Source organism: Thunnus maccoyii, chromosome 14 (genome assembly GCF_910596095.1).
Source record: "Thunnus maccoyii chromosome 14, fThuMac1.1, whole genome shotgun sequence".
Taxonomy (NCBI): domain Eukaryota; kingdom Metazoa; phylum Chordata; class Actinopteri; order Scombriformes; family Scombridae; genus Thunnus; species Thunnus maccoyii.
Genome location: NC_056546.1, coordinates 24,109,813 through 24,123,555, shown reverse-complemented (window position 1 = coordinate 24,123,555; position 13,743 = coordinate 24,109,813). Strand labels below are relative to the sequence as shown.

The following is a 13,743-nucleotide window of genomic DNA, read 5'->3' as shown; positions in this document are numbered from 1 at the left end:
TATTAATTTACTGGTAGATGTGTATTGCAAACACAGGACCATGCAGAGTCTGGAGGAAGTTCAGGGTAACTGAACTTGTACTCACAAAATGAAAACCAAAACACCAACATTCAAGCATGGAAATCAAAGCAAAGAAGTCATTTATAAAGAATATATTTCACTTTAATTAAGGTTTCATAGTATATTCAGCCGTGTATGGGTACATACAACTTTATGAACTGTAAACTAAGAGTGTACATGTATTTGTTTTTACATATGTCCCATTTACTACTTATGTAAGTGTTGAACTTTTTCAGTGTCTTTGTCAGTTGACTTTTTCGAAGTACTCCTTGGATCCTTCTGGGGTCGGTTTAATCTGAAAAACAAACAGTTACAAGATGAATTTTAAAAAGTTTGTTCCATTGTGGTTGACTGAAGCACAACAGTTGTCTTCTAATTGCATATCCTAAATGCAAACACTCCAAATAAATAATTAACATGACAAAATTTAAAAGAGGAACGTGGTCAACTAAAGTCTGCAAGAGGAACAAGCCAGACATTTATATTTCAGTTGTGGATAAACTGGATAGATCTCGTGTCCAGAGTTTGAAGGAACTCACCGTTGGGGATTCGGGGGTCCAGCTGGCCGGACACACCTCACCGTGGGTCTCCACAAACTGGAACGCCCTCACAAGACGAAGGGTTTCCTCTACACAACGACCCACCGGCAGGTCGTTCACACTCATGTGCTTCACTACACCGTTTGGATCAATGATGAACAAGCCTCTGAAGGAACAACAGTTTAACATTAAAAATGATAATAAAGCTTCTCTCAAAAACAACAGCTATGAAGTTATCTATAAAATATTGGAAAGATGACAATCAAAAGGTAAAATATCCAACATAAAAACTGTCAACACACTCAAATAATACAGGCAATAAGAAAAAAAATGACAAATTTGGTACAGAGGGTTTTTCTGCTCAGGAATAAATAAAAACACAAATACTGTACTGATGCTTTAGATGTTGATTGTTACACCGACATTTTGCAAGTTTATCAAATGCAATATATACTGTCTGTAACATCCAGAAATAATATGTAGTATCTTTCTCTTTTAATTAGAGAACATCAGGACAGGACACACAGAGCGGGCAAAATAAAATGCAATAAAAGACAAATCGATCAAACAATATCTACAACACTATTATAATGACACCATGTGAGAAAAATCTCTAACAGTCTAATAAAAAGAAGTGAAGATTAATAGCAACAGTGATCATAGCAGATGTTAAGTTACGAGTCCTTTACAGTTCTTGTCACTTTCCCGATAAGTTCTAATAACTTTGCATCACTGTGAAAACAAAGTATGTGGGTTAGATAATATTATACCTGCTTATATACTATACTTATGTTGTACTTGAGTTAGGAATGTGTTTTTGAAAATGGCCCTGTCATGTTTAATGACCCTACCTCAGTGCGATGCCTGGACCCTCCAGCAGCACCCCATAGTCTCTTGAAATCTGCTTGTTGAGGTCAGAGAGCAGGGGGATGTGGATGTTGCCCAAACCTCCAGCCTGACAAACGACATGAAATGATACCTATAACCATAATACTGACATATCTACTCCTGAGGTTAATAATCATAATAATAATGATGCATTTTAGATTATTTCAGCTTTACAAATGTCTCTGAACACAACAGACGCATCAGCAGGTCAGTCATTTACTAAACACACCTTTATGCCCACATCAAAGAACAAATGAAAGACACACCGTGCCGAACCTTACACCATGCGTCTGCTGCTGATTAACTATTAAATGATCCCTCGTACCTTGCGTGGAGTGTTGGTCCACGCCAGGTGGGTGAAGTGAGAGTCCACAGACACACCGACCACCTCGCAGTTGATGTCGTGGAACTCACTGGCCTTGTCGCTGAATGAGATGATCTCTGTTGGGCACACGAAGGTGCTGCAACAAAACAAACACAAGAAAAAGTTTAAAGATACTGATTGATGAGTTGAAATGATTTTCTTTCAAATTATCAGGCCACAAGGCATAATTTTTTTATTCTTTTCTTATGTCTTAAAATATGTCTGGATGGGCTCTTTCATGTAAATGTACATTAAAAAGAAAGGAATGCCAACATTTCATCTCTTCATGCATGTCAGAGAATCACTACCAGTACTCACAAATCCAGCGGGTAGAAGAAGAGGACCAGGTATTTGCCCTTGAAATCAGCGAGGCTCAACTCCTTGAACTCCCCATTGTGGACTGCTGTGGCCTTAAAAGCAGGAGCGGGCTGAGTGACAGCAGGGCTCCATCTGGAAGAGCCTGACACAATATTTTTTCATAGACATTACTTGCTTATATACAGTGTGTGAATAGAGCACTGAAGCATCGCAGTCAAGATTCTACAGATTTCTCCGTAATGTGGTGTAAACTCAAGACAATGTTAATGGTACATGCTTGTTTGTGCAGCTCATTTTTAATAGGAAAAAAAACCACAGACATACTGGTTGAGAAGCAGGCTCTCTGCAGTGCAGGAGCAGTGAGGATTCTTGCAGCTCCAAAGGCTCCGTGCTGACAGGCTGCTGTGACTTTGAGTCCTCCTGCTGCAACATTTGCCTGAGAAAAGACAGTTATCAATTCAACATTAATAACTCACAAATACTCGTCTGCTGAAAAGGAGGCGGTGGACGAGGTAATAAAAGGTCATCAATTGTTCTCCTGGCTGAACGAAACCACATCCTGTTGCACCAGTTTGATGACATACTAAACCTCATTCAGTTCCTCACTGTCATTTTACATATTGAATATTGGAATACGAAGCATGAACTGCTTTAAGTTTTCAAGCAAGTTTGCCTGTAATAAAAATCTAGACTATCCTATGTTTTCACATGTTCAGTGTGGTCTGCTCTGCCTGTGTCGGTCGCCTGCTTTGTCTGTCTGTGCGTTATGAATAATCCATTTGCCATTATTTTTGATATTGTATACTATTAGTTAATGTCAACATGTAGTTTGGCAAAGCCCTCCAGCAGTGCAGTTACTCGGTGGTGCTAGTGCTGAGCTGCAACAGAGCACTGTCAGAGCCGCAGTTACACACGTAACCACACCAACACCTTGCATCAGGTTAAGTAATATCTTATTTAACATGATGCTGGCAGTCTTCTATAATAACCCGATTCTTACTGCCCTCAGGCCAATTACAACATTTCTTCATAAAAATGTAAAATAAGATAATCAAATCGTGACCCTTAAAGCAGTAGTAACTGTTTCTTGGCTACTCAGAAGCTGTAAACAAAACTGACACATTAAAACCTTGTAAAGTTATATTTTATAAGTTTATATTGTTACAATCTTATAAAATTATATTTGATAAGGTTACAATGCGTCTGTAATGCTGCTCAGCCCGATTTTCTGCAAAATAAGTACTTTTAAATGCAGGATTTTTACTTGTTATGAAGTATTTTTTACATTATGGCACTGATACTTTTAAGGATCTGAATACTTCTTCCAACGCTGCAGGTCACCGAATCTGATGGGTCACCAAATACGGTATAACACCGGGTGCTGACGCAAAACACTGAAATAACAAATAAAAACAAACAACACGCAGCATGCTTATTGGTTAAACTAGTTCAACACGTTGTAAACAGAAGACACCCTGAATATACCCTGTTATATTAAGTCTCTTTAAAACAGGAGGTAAATGAAACAGCTAAAACTATCATTTCACTGCGCATTTGTCGAGGACCATATGAGTCCCTTGCAGCGACCGCGGACCAGAGGTTTGGTACCGGAGTTGCTCCTGTGGACGGTGTGCACGCTGCGTTACCACTGATTCATAAACACTGAAGTGAAGCGACAATATGCAGACACACAGCCCCTCTGACACAGAGCTGGTTGTATGAAATTGCACTTACAGATGTCCTGAGCAGTCTCCCAATGCTCGCTGCCATTTTGGATTGTGTCACTGAAGGGCAGGTTGTTACGTCACTTAAGCACGTGCTCTACGCAAACCTGCCGTATTCAGACCAAATTCGGCGGTCCGGCAAAAACACCGGTGCTGCCATTCATTTGAAGGGGGGTAGTGCGTTTAGACTGCGCCAACTTAATTTTTCATATATGTAATAATTGTAAAAGACTACAACTGATACAAATGACGCTGTAAAAACAAACGTGCATCATGCTATAAAACGCTGCCTTCAGTTGCTCCTCGTATGTTGGTAACGTGCTTTAGTTGTATATAAAATGTAACTGGTCATTTTAGGTGTCCAGTGTATTATATTAAAATGTATTTGTGTGTGATATTTTATGTTATGTGTAAGTCCAACGCTCTCATTTTGGACTCTGCTCAATAACACAATTATAAATGGGAGATGTGAAAGAAAATATTGTTTCGATTTTTCCCGATAGTCCCTGAACGTCTCATAAACCCGCCCACACTGAACACGTGGTTTAACACGGAAGTAGTTTCTATTTGACCTCAAAAGCCAAAAGCATGAGAAATACATGCAGTTAGGATGTTGTGTACTGTAGTATTTTTATTGTATTGAAGCCTCTGCGTTTATGAGAAGTAAATGTACTTGTTGTTGTCATGGAGCCCAATCTGTTGTACTGGAAAAGTCAGGGACAGGTAACTGTACAGTGATACATCAGCAGAGCATCATCTTACACACTCAGTCTGTTTATACATTAGCTCCTCTGATATTTATGATAAGTGATCTTTCCTTCTCTTTCAGTCTTTCATCAGTCGTCTAAAGATCTGGTTTAATCTACTGGATCCCACCTCCCTGCTCTGCTCTGATGTGAGTAGCAGCCACTGCCTGCAGTGATTGACTGATATGAGATGAGTAGAAAATATCTGAGATCTAACTAGAGATTCTGCTTCCCTCAGGTTGAAATACAGAAAGCCCATGCTCGTGTTGGAAGAGGAGGGAAACTAAATGAAAAGGTCAGATTATTTTATTAGGGTCTAGATGCACAGAGTCAGTCCGTCACTTTCATTTATTTACACCTGTTTGTTCTGTTTCCTCTTCTAGGATGGAAATGCATTGAACCTCTCCCTCGTAAGTCTTACAAGAAACACAAAACTGCAAATAATGTAGGATTAGTCGTAAAATAAATTTGAATTCACTGATATTATTCTGCATAAACATCCACATTTTATCAAAACATGGTTTAGTCGCTCTGATATATTATTATATTTAACATCACTAGATTATTAATAATGAAGCATCAATGTGAGAAGAAAACCAAGTTCTAATACACAAATCTGTTTTTAGTTTTTGGACTTTTTCTCTAATCTTTGATTTTTGGTGAAATGTTTGATCATTTGCACATTTATTGAAATGAAACCATGTGAGAAGTTTAGATGAAAAATCACTATTTGGTGGAGCTGTTAACAACTCATAGACATCTGAAATGTGACTACACACTGCTTTTTGTAAGACATCAAAAGAAAAAAGGTTGGAAACCACTGGTTTCATCTTTAACAATGTGTTGTATATTAAAAGCTTGTTATATTATCCATTGTGTCAAATCTTCATCTGAAAAGTAACTAAAGCTGTCAGATAAATGTAGTGGAGTAGAAAGAACAATATTTCCCTCTGAAATGTAGTGGAGTGGAAGTATAAAGTAGCATCAAATGGAAATACTCAAGTAAAGTATAAGTAGCTCAAAATTGTGCTTAAATACAATACTTAAGTAAATGTACACTTGCTGAATTCTCCTTGTGTTTACAGTCGTCTGTCCACGCTGACTCTGGTGCTGTGCTTCCTCTAGTTTTTCGTCCTCCAGGTACAGTAAAATTTAGGCTTTAACTACTCGGTACTAGTTTCCACCAATCATTACAATTATGGAAGTAAATCAAAGTCTTTTAAAATGCCTTAAAAGGTAAAAAAAATCAACATAAGTTAGATGTGTGCAATCAGTCACAGGCTGCTTTTGTCAGGTTTGTTGGCTTAGATTCAGTAGCTTTCCAGTTCCAGATTCCAGTAGCGTTACATAAGCCTTCAGACATCTAAAACTAAACCTTTTGACTTGAAAATACTGTGTTGTGCATAACAGTACTATGTCTTCTCTAATTTTCTTTCCAGCATTTCTGCCAGTATCAGCTCCTGTGGTACGTCTGTTATGTAAATGCATAATGACAATTTCACCGTGATATTGTGGTGATTGTTCGGGGGAATATTGACAATATTTCTCTTTTCTCAGGTGGTTGCCAGCTTTTTGCCACATAGCAGTGTTAAAGCAGCTCTGTTTTGGCAGGTACTGTAGCATATTCATTATGTCAGTATAAAAATATATCATGTGGCTATAACACTGTATGTGTACATTAACCATATAAATGCATTCTCACAGTTTTTGCTGCAGAGTTACAGTGCTGGCTTCAATTACACAAACAGAAATTCTTCAACAGAGCAGGTAATGTATCGTTTTAATCGTCACTAAAATACAGTGTAAACTTCATGATACTGATGTCACTACTTGATCCTCTAGTTTGACAGTTGCACATGAATCCTCCATCAATGTGGAGTCCTTAATCTGAAGGCCTCCCTCTGTTTGTGCTTTACTTTATCTGCACCTTGTGTCTTTATCACTGACCACCAGGGTAAGAAGACGTCTTTGAAGCAGCTTGTGTTGATTGCAGGAACAGTGTCCTACGCAGCATGTGCAGGGGTGTGTACAGCCTGATTATATTGGTGGCAACTGTGCTACGTTGTCTGTAATGTTTCAAGTAATATCCTTTGTGCAATATATCATATTGTATATAGTTGGTTTAAAAAAGGTTGTTATTTAAACATATTATGTCCCGTATGTTTGATTTCAGGCCCTTCCTCAAATTTTCATTAACCGACTTGGTGTAAGGACCAAACCCGTCCAGAATTTCTTTAGGTTTATTTTACCAGTGCCGCTTTCAGGTGAGTTCTCTATCTATAAAACTTAAATACTGAAGCATTAATAGTTCTGTATTAGAAATAAGAGTGCTCTCTTTTGCATTGGATTTATGTTCAATAGTAAACAGAATTACCAGTTTTCCTGTTTTACTTAGCGTATGATTGAACAGTAAGTCACCTGGCATGGATGAAGTAATAACAGGTTGGACTTTTCATATTAACGTGTTGTGTAACTCTCCAGCTGCTCTGGCCTTCTTCAACGTGTTTACTGTCAGAAGTGAGGAGTCGGAAACTGGGATCCAAGTGTTTGACTCCAATGGAAATCTTGTTGGCATCTCTAAAGCAGCAGGAGAGAAGGTAAAAGAGCAGATAGAAAACAAACTTTTTACTTTTTGACATTGGCAGTTTGCATTATCGGACTGTTTTTTACTCTTTTCTCAGGCTGTGAGAGAAACTGCGTTGTCAAGAGCGGCACTGTTTGGCACAACCGCTGCTGTTCCTAGTCTCCTGGTTTCGCTCTTACAGAGGTCAGTCGCTTTTCAGTTTAATTCTATTTAAACCCACTTGGACAAAACTCCACTTGTTATGAGTTGACTGAACAGGCTGTCCCTTACAGAACAAGACTTTTCCAGAGGAACTCTCTGCTGGTGGCTCCTCTCCGTCACATAAGCGTTGCTTTTGTCCTTGGCCTGATGATCCCGGTGTCATTCAGTCTCTTTCCACAACTGGGAATGGTAAGATTCATGATCATCGTCTGTGCTGTAATGTTTTATTTAGCTGACATTGACCTTGTTTTACAGATAAAGAAGGAAAACGTAGAGGAGGAGCTGCAGGCGGCAGCAGTCGACGGACAGTTATTCTACCACAGAGGACTCTGAGGAGCAGCTTCATGTAGTTGGATAATACAGTAAAAACGTCTTCTTCAATATCACTGACCTGTACGATGTAACAGACCCTCGTACTCCTGTAGAATGTATTCTGTTTGAAAAACAGTTCAAGAAGCATGAAGATATTTTTTGATAGTAAATTTATTTAATTGGAATATTAGATGCATTTATAGATAGGAAATATTACATCAATTCATGAAAATACATTTAGTTCTCAAAAGTTACACGAGCATTTGTATGTATTGCACTCTGTGTCTTATCTGAAATACTGAGGCACAAAACCATCCTTTTGGCAATGTGTTTGAAAATGTACCCAAAAGTAAAACAACAGCGCTAATATCACATGAATTAAAAAACAAAAAAAATAGAACCTGAACAGCAAGACACACATTAACGTGATATAAATCAATGTGGAAGTGGAAGCATCAATCATTATTTGATCTGTTGCAGACTGACGTGGAACAGCTGTTTACTTCTTGTAAGCTTTTAATAAAACACTGTTTGAAAAAGTCTCATAGTGGCGCCAGTCATTAGTAAAATACAAAATGTGACATTTCATCACAATCTCACATGTTGTGCAACGCCTATTGCAGCTGCGATCTGATGACAAAGTACAATGCAGTTTCCATTTCATTAATTCATTAATAATAATAATAATAACAATAATAATAAGTACTTGTCACAAATTAACCATTTTAGCTGCTGTTGCTGCACATTTATAGCCGTCTGACTCTTCACAATGTTTCAGACCAGGATCAAGATTTGTGATGTTTGGAACTGCAGCTTTGCTTTGTGTACTGGAAGCTAACATCTGGAGTGGCCCAGCTGCACAAGTACCAGTTTATTTGGCTTCCTATTATTCACAACTGTTAATATTCAAGGATAACGCTTGTGATCTTGTATTTTTCTTATTGTTAACAAATCCAATAAAAAAACCAAAACCAACAACCTGTTACTCCATCTTTAAATACTTTCCAGCTTCCCTACATTGTCTGTGACACTCAGGCCCATTAATTCCTGCTGATGACGTAAATCTTGTTAAAAAACATTTTACAGATGTGTCACAAATATATAGTTGAATTTTTTTTAAAAACTGCTAATTTATTTCCTAAAACAGCTGGGCACTGTAGTTTTTAGCAAACGTTACTCAAAAAGAAGCAAATAGCACATTTGCTGGGGACTATTTTCAGCCGTGGATGAATACATGAGTACTTACAGCACAAGGACGGTGTGTGTGTGGTATTGACTCAAAGTAAACTACAGTGCCCATGTTCAAAGTAATGGAGGAACAGTTCAGCCAGTGTGGCTCACTGATGTGTTTTAGTAGTTTTTAGACAAAATATCTGAGGCATAAGATATATCAGGCTTTTGATACACAGATTATACTTGTTAGGATAAAGTCACTGGTGTTTTTTGGTGAAATTTGTTGACAAAAAGAAGGGAATAGAATATCACCAGACTCATTCTTTAATTCAATTACGTAAAAAAACATCCCGGAATTGGTACAAGATGTGAGTCACATCACATATTAGCACAGCAGTGCACGCTAAGATTTGACGGTTGTGAGACTTTTTCTCTTCACATGAAGATTACTGTGAGAGAGTATCTTGTGCACTCTGTCCTGATAACCGTAATTACCCGGATATAAATACAGCAGCACAGTCAGGGTCCGTGCTGCTGAGAATAACGTCATCCTGCAGTACAGCTATTGAAAACAGGCTCATATCCGTAAGAGCTGTTCGGCAGCTGCCAAATGAAAGAGGAAGTTCTCCGTCGCTGGGGGGAAATGATGTTGCTTTAAACCTTCCAGTGTGATTTTAGAGTTTTCACACTCGTTAGCCAGCGACACCAAGTTGGCAAGAATCTCTTTTGTCTTGACAGATATGTCCTGTGAAGGAACATGTGGTTGTCCAGTTAGATTCAAGATGATATTTCTTACAGTGTGGATTGAATACAGACATGTGTCTCACCTTAATGACCTGACTGTCTGACCTCTCAGCATCCTCTGCAGACTGGACGATAAGGTGGCCAATGTCCTTGTGTAACTTCCCCATAGCCATGGCCTCTGTGGTGGGATACTGAACATCAGTCTGAGGGAAAAGCTGTCCTGCTCCCAGGAATCAAAGCGCTCTTAGAAACAAACGGTTTCCTCTTTGAACATACTATACCTTTGGCACTCTGGGATACTGTGATGACACTGTCTGGGAGGTTCACATACACATCAAACAAGTCTGATCTGTTGCTCACTTCCGGATCTACAAATCCTGCGATGTATCCTGCGGAGAAGAGGAACATATTGGTGCATAAATAATACATTTCCCCAACATGAGATCACAGTGATCACAGAGCAGATGGTGGATAATCACCAACCACAGGGACGAGGCTCTGCACAAAGGTTTGCTGTGAATTAGAGTCATTAAGAAGCAGGAGGCATCCTCACCAGGGCATCTCTTCAGATCCTCTACTTCAGTATCAGTCAGGTGCACATACGGGTGCAGGATGGACCAGTCTTTCCTGTGCCATGTCAGAGCCGGAAGAACTCTGAAGAGAAATAAATAAAGAAGTTAGTTGCAGCTGACTGTAAAAAGATAATTATGATTTTTTAGTTTCAAATTCACCTCGTAAACTCCAACAATGCTTCAATCCGAGGATGATGGACGACGATCCTCTTCTTCAGCATGAGAGCGGTATACAGGATGATAGTCTCCATACCAAACTGAGACACCACATCTGAAATAGAGCAGAAACATGGAAGTAAACTGGATGATCCACTTTAGCTCTGAAGGAATCTGGGTTGTTTTGTAAATGTTTTTTCATCAGAGTGGTAATGAAATGAATTAGTCATTTTTTGAAAGATCCACAAGATGTCAGTCAGTTTCAATTGTGTTTTTTCTGCTTGCAAGCACTCAGAGATGGAAAATGTCACTTTGTCACTGGAAATCGATTAATCTAGGGCTGCAACTAACAATTATTTTGATTAGCAATTAATCTGACCATTTATATTTTTTCGAATTGTTTGTTTATAAAATGTCAGAAAATAGAGAAAATTGTGTTATAATTTCTTAGAGTCCATAATGACGTCTGCAAATGTCTTGTTTTGTCCAATCAACAGTCCACTTCTTCTGCAGAGTACTGTGGAAAAGTCTGAGGCATTTAGATTCTTATCTGTAACACAATACTATCAGGGAGGCTTCTGATTGGTCCCAAATTGATTCTGCAGCATGTGACCTCAAACATACAGCCTGTCATAAAGAACTATCTTCATCAACAAGAAGAAGAACAAGCCCTCCAACAGATGGTTTGGCCCCCACAAAGCCCTGATCTCAACATCATGGAGTCAGTCTGGGATCACATGAAGAGACAGAAGCAGCTGAGACGCCGAAATGCACAGAAGAACTGTGACTGTCAGTTTTTTTAATGTCCTAGTGCTGTGTAAGTGAACGTGCTGTATGGGGATCAAAGTGAAATCAGGCTGACATCATTAAAGTCTCACCTTTGACTGAACCTGCCAGGTACGCCTTCCGAACATCATAGTCCTTGATTAGAAATGAGCCGTTCTCGTCGCTCTGGCAAATTCCCTTGGTGAGGACGGCGATGTAAGCCTCCATCATTTTCACTGGATTGCCATGTTTAATGTACATCCTGGATAATATAACAAACCACTCTAGTTGAAGGAGCTCTGTCAAAGCACAATGTTGCCACTGAAATAGCCTCAAGCTTCATTTGAAGAAACAGAAGTGCACACTACCTGCAGAGTATTCTACTTAGTGCAGCATACTTCTCAGGGTTGAAGTCTTTTGCTGTAACAACTATTGAGAAATAAGTGACCTTGAGAGGAAAAAATGGAGAGAAAAATAAAATAAAATGCTGATCCAGAGCTGCATCATCGTTGTTCTTAATGAGCGAGGACTCTCTGGATAAAGAGACTGTACCTTGTTTAGTGCTGTAGGCTCCTGCACCTCCACTGTGGTGATGTAGTACCAGGTACGACAGAACTGACCAAACACAAAGGTGTGGAAATCCCGGCTGTCCTGCGTCAGGCAGCATTTGCTCAGCAGCACTTGTCTCATTTCTGAGTCCACAGAGGGATAACACCACACCCACAGAGTGTCTCCATTCACATCTTTCTCTGTGTACAGGATACGTGAAAAACACAAACATCATATATTAATCTTTACATTTAGAAAACAATGATGGAGATAAAAAGCAGTGGTGGAAAGTAACTAAGTACATTTACTTTGAGGTACTTTACTTGAGTATTTCCATTTGATGCTACTTTATACTTCCACTCCACTACATTTCAGAGGGAAATATTGTGCTTTCTACTCCACTACATTTATTACAGATGTCTATGAGTTGTTAACAGCTCCACCAAATAGTGATTTTTCCCTCTAAACTTCTCACTTCACACACAAAGTCCAAAACCTGAAAACAGATTTGTGTATCAAAACTTTGTTTTTTCTTCTTTCCTCTCCCATTAATCATCTAACGACCCCTCATATTTAGCTGGTGATCCTTTGGAGGGGCCCGACCCCTAGCTTGGGAACCACTGGACTAAACTAGCTAACTGTATATAAAGTAGTTCTCCATGTCCAGCAGCTACAACAGTAACATGCTGCTCTAACACTGATGCTTCAGTATTAATAATCTAATGATGTCATATATAATAATATATCAGTCAGAAGGACCAAACCACTACTTTTACTGCAATACTTTAACTACATCAAGCTGATCTTACTTATGTACTTTTACTTAAGTAGGATTTTTCATGCAGGACTTTTACATGTAATGGAGTATCTTGCATTGCTGTATTGATACTTTTACTTAAGTAAAGCATGAGTACACTGATATAAAGACATCAGATCTTCCAGTCAGGGACAGGGAGCCTGCTGATGGGACACTTTTGCATCATACTGGTATCATGTGATGCTCATGCAAAGCACAGTGAGTCTGAAACCCAACGAAGAGCCAAGAAATGACCCGTGAACTGAAACTTACCGATTAGTCCGACGCTTAACATAAACTGTGTGTCAGTTGCTGCCATATTCCATACCTGAAAGAGTTCAATAATGAGCACAAGTTAACTAGAGACAAACAGCCACTCTGCTCCTCTCTGCCCACACACATGCGACCGTGAAATACCTTGAGAGATCCTGCAAGGTCCAGACGCCCGACAACGATGCTGGGCAGATTTAATGAGACAGTAAATGAGTTTAAACTGCTCAGTGGACTGGGTGTGATTTCTGCTGTCAACACACTTTCCTCTCTTCCTTGTTCCGGGACAGGAGGGCTGTGCGTGAGCGTGCGGAAGGAGGAGACACGCGACCACGACCAATCACGCGTGGCGATACTTCAACGGCGATGGTACGTTCACGGTTACGGAAATCATAAATATGTATTGTGAAATGCCATGAAAACGTTGCACTCACTGGTGTATGTACAGCGATGATCGTCAAATCATAGATGTGTAACTATCAGATAACTATCTACAGTTTGGTAATGTTGTAAGTGTTTCTCAGTGGAAACTCTCAGGGTTCAGTCATGTTTCATTATCTAATATTGAGTAGCTGCTGATACCAAGTTTGATCCAATATTTCTCCAGTCTGTATTCTAATCATTACGTGATTATATTACATTAAGAGCAAAGACGAAACATCCTAAAAGATATATTTCTCAAGTGAAAACACTAATAAAAAATTAAAAAGGGAATTAGACATACTAAAAAGAAATCACATTCAAAATGGCCAAACTAAAGATCAGCTCTACATTTCAACCTAGCATATTATCGTTCTCATAGATTTTCTTCAATTTCAAATATCTATATAGTAGGATGGCATAGTGCCCCTCTAGTGCTGGACATGATTTATACACCTCTCTTCATCTCTAGCATGAACAAAACTATTTCAACCCACAGCAGAACTTTACAGTTCGGGGGCACCTGAAAAATATCTGGTGTGGTTCCTGACTTCTGAATCAT

At 39.1% G+C, this 13,743-nt stretch overlaps 3 protein-coding genes across 3 annotated transcripts; 1 reads left to right on the top strand and 2 right to left on the bottom strand.

Annotated features, from left to right (window-relative positions):
* Positions 1-137: 137 nt before the first annotated feature.
* Positions 138-4,009, bottom strand: prdx3 (peroxiredoxin 3). The gene is made up of 7 exons (XM_042434111.1): positions 3,904-4,009; positions 2,494-2,605; positions 2,170-2,311; positions 1,813-1,948; positions 1,451-1,554; positions 600-765; positions 138-355 (listed from the first exon to the last, which is right to left on the bottom strand). The coding sequence occupies exons 1-7, from the start codon at positions 3,937-3,939 to the stop codon at positions 305-307; spliced, it is 747 nt and encodes a 248-aa protein (XP_042290045.1). The 5' UTR covers positions 3,940-4,009; the 3' UTR covers positions 138-304.
* Positions 4,010-4,417: 408 nt separating this feature from the next.
* Positions 4,418-8,276, top strand: sfxn4 (sideroflexin 4). The gene is made up of 14 exons (XM_042434110.1): positions 4,418-4,616; positions 4,723-4,788; positions 4,878-4,934; positions 5,023-5,049; positions 5,725-5,779; positions 6,079-6,104; positions 6,197-6,250; positions 6,344-6,406; positions 6,593-6,661; positions 6,813-6,903; positions 7,121-7,236; positions 7,321-7,406; positions 7,496-7,613; positions 7,680-8,276. The coding sequence occupies exons 1-14, from the start codon at positions 4,578-4,580 to the stop codon at positions 7,755-7,757; spliced, it is 945 nt and encodes a 314-aa protein (XP_042290044.1). The 5' UTR covers positions 4,418-4,577; the 3' UTR covers positions 7,758-8,276.
* A 934-nt stretch (positions 8,277-9,210) lies between these two features.
* Positions 9,211-13,116, bottom strand: dennd10 (DENN domain containing 10). The gene is made up of 10 exons (XM_042434109.1): positions 12,909-13,116; positions 12,765-12,819; positions 11,699-11,895; positions 11,515-11,594; positions 11,260-11,408; positions 10,385-10,496; positions 10,207-10,307; positions 9,935-10,042; positions 9,737-9,831; positions 9,211-9,654 (listed from the first exon to the last, which is right to left on the bottom strand). Exons 2-10 carry the CDS (start codon positions 12,808-12,810, stop codon positions 9,487-9,489), a joined length of 1,056 nt encoding a protein of 351 aa, XP_042290043.1. The 5' UTR covers positions 12,811-12,819; positions 12,909-13,116; the 3' UTR covers positions 9,211-9,486.
* Positions 13,117-13,743: the final 627 nt, after the last annotated feature.

Bases quoted from the DNA above. Each gene is read 5' to 3' on its own strand.
- prdx3 (XM_042434111.1), bottom strand. From the start codon at position 3,939: ATGGCAGCGAGCATTGGGAGACTGCTCAGGACATCT. The intron at 1,949-2,169 runs GTGAGTACTGGT...GTTTTGTTGCAG, and splicing joins TTCTTCTACCCGCTGGATTT to CACCTTCGTGTGCCCAACAG. The intron at 1,555-1,812 runs GTACGAGGGATC...GTCGTTTGTCAG, and splicing joins GGACCAACACTCCACGCAAG to GCTGGAGGTTTGGGCAACAT.
- sfxn4 (XM_042434110.1), top strand. From the start codon at position 4,578: ATGGAGCCCAATCTGTTGTACTGGAAAAGTCAGGGACAG. The intron at 6,105-6,196 runs GTACGTCTGTTA...CTCTTTTCTCAG, and splicing joins TGCCAGTATCAGCTCCTGTG to GTGGTTGCCAGCTTTTTGCC. The intron at 7,407-7,495 runs GTCAGTCGCTTT...TGTCCCTTACAG, and splicing joins CTGGTTTCGCTCTTACAGAG to AACAAGACTTTTCCAGAGGA.
- dennd10 (XM_042434109.1), bottom strand. From the start codon at position 12,810: ATGGCAGCAACTGACACACAGTTTATGTTAAGCGTCGGACTAATCG. The intron at 11,896-12,764 runs GTAAGTTTCAGT...TCCTGTACACAG, and splicing joins GTTAAGCGTCGGACTAATCG to AGAAAGATGTGAATGGAGAC. The intron at 10,043-10,206 runs GTGAGGATGCCT...TCTTCTCCGCAG, and splicing joins GGATCTGAAGAGATGCCCTG to GATACATCGCAGGATTTGTA.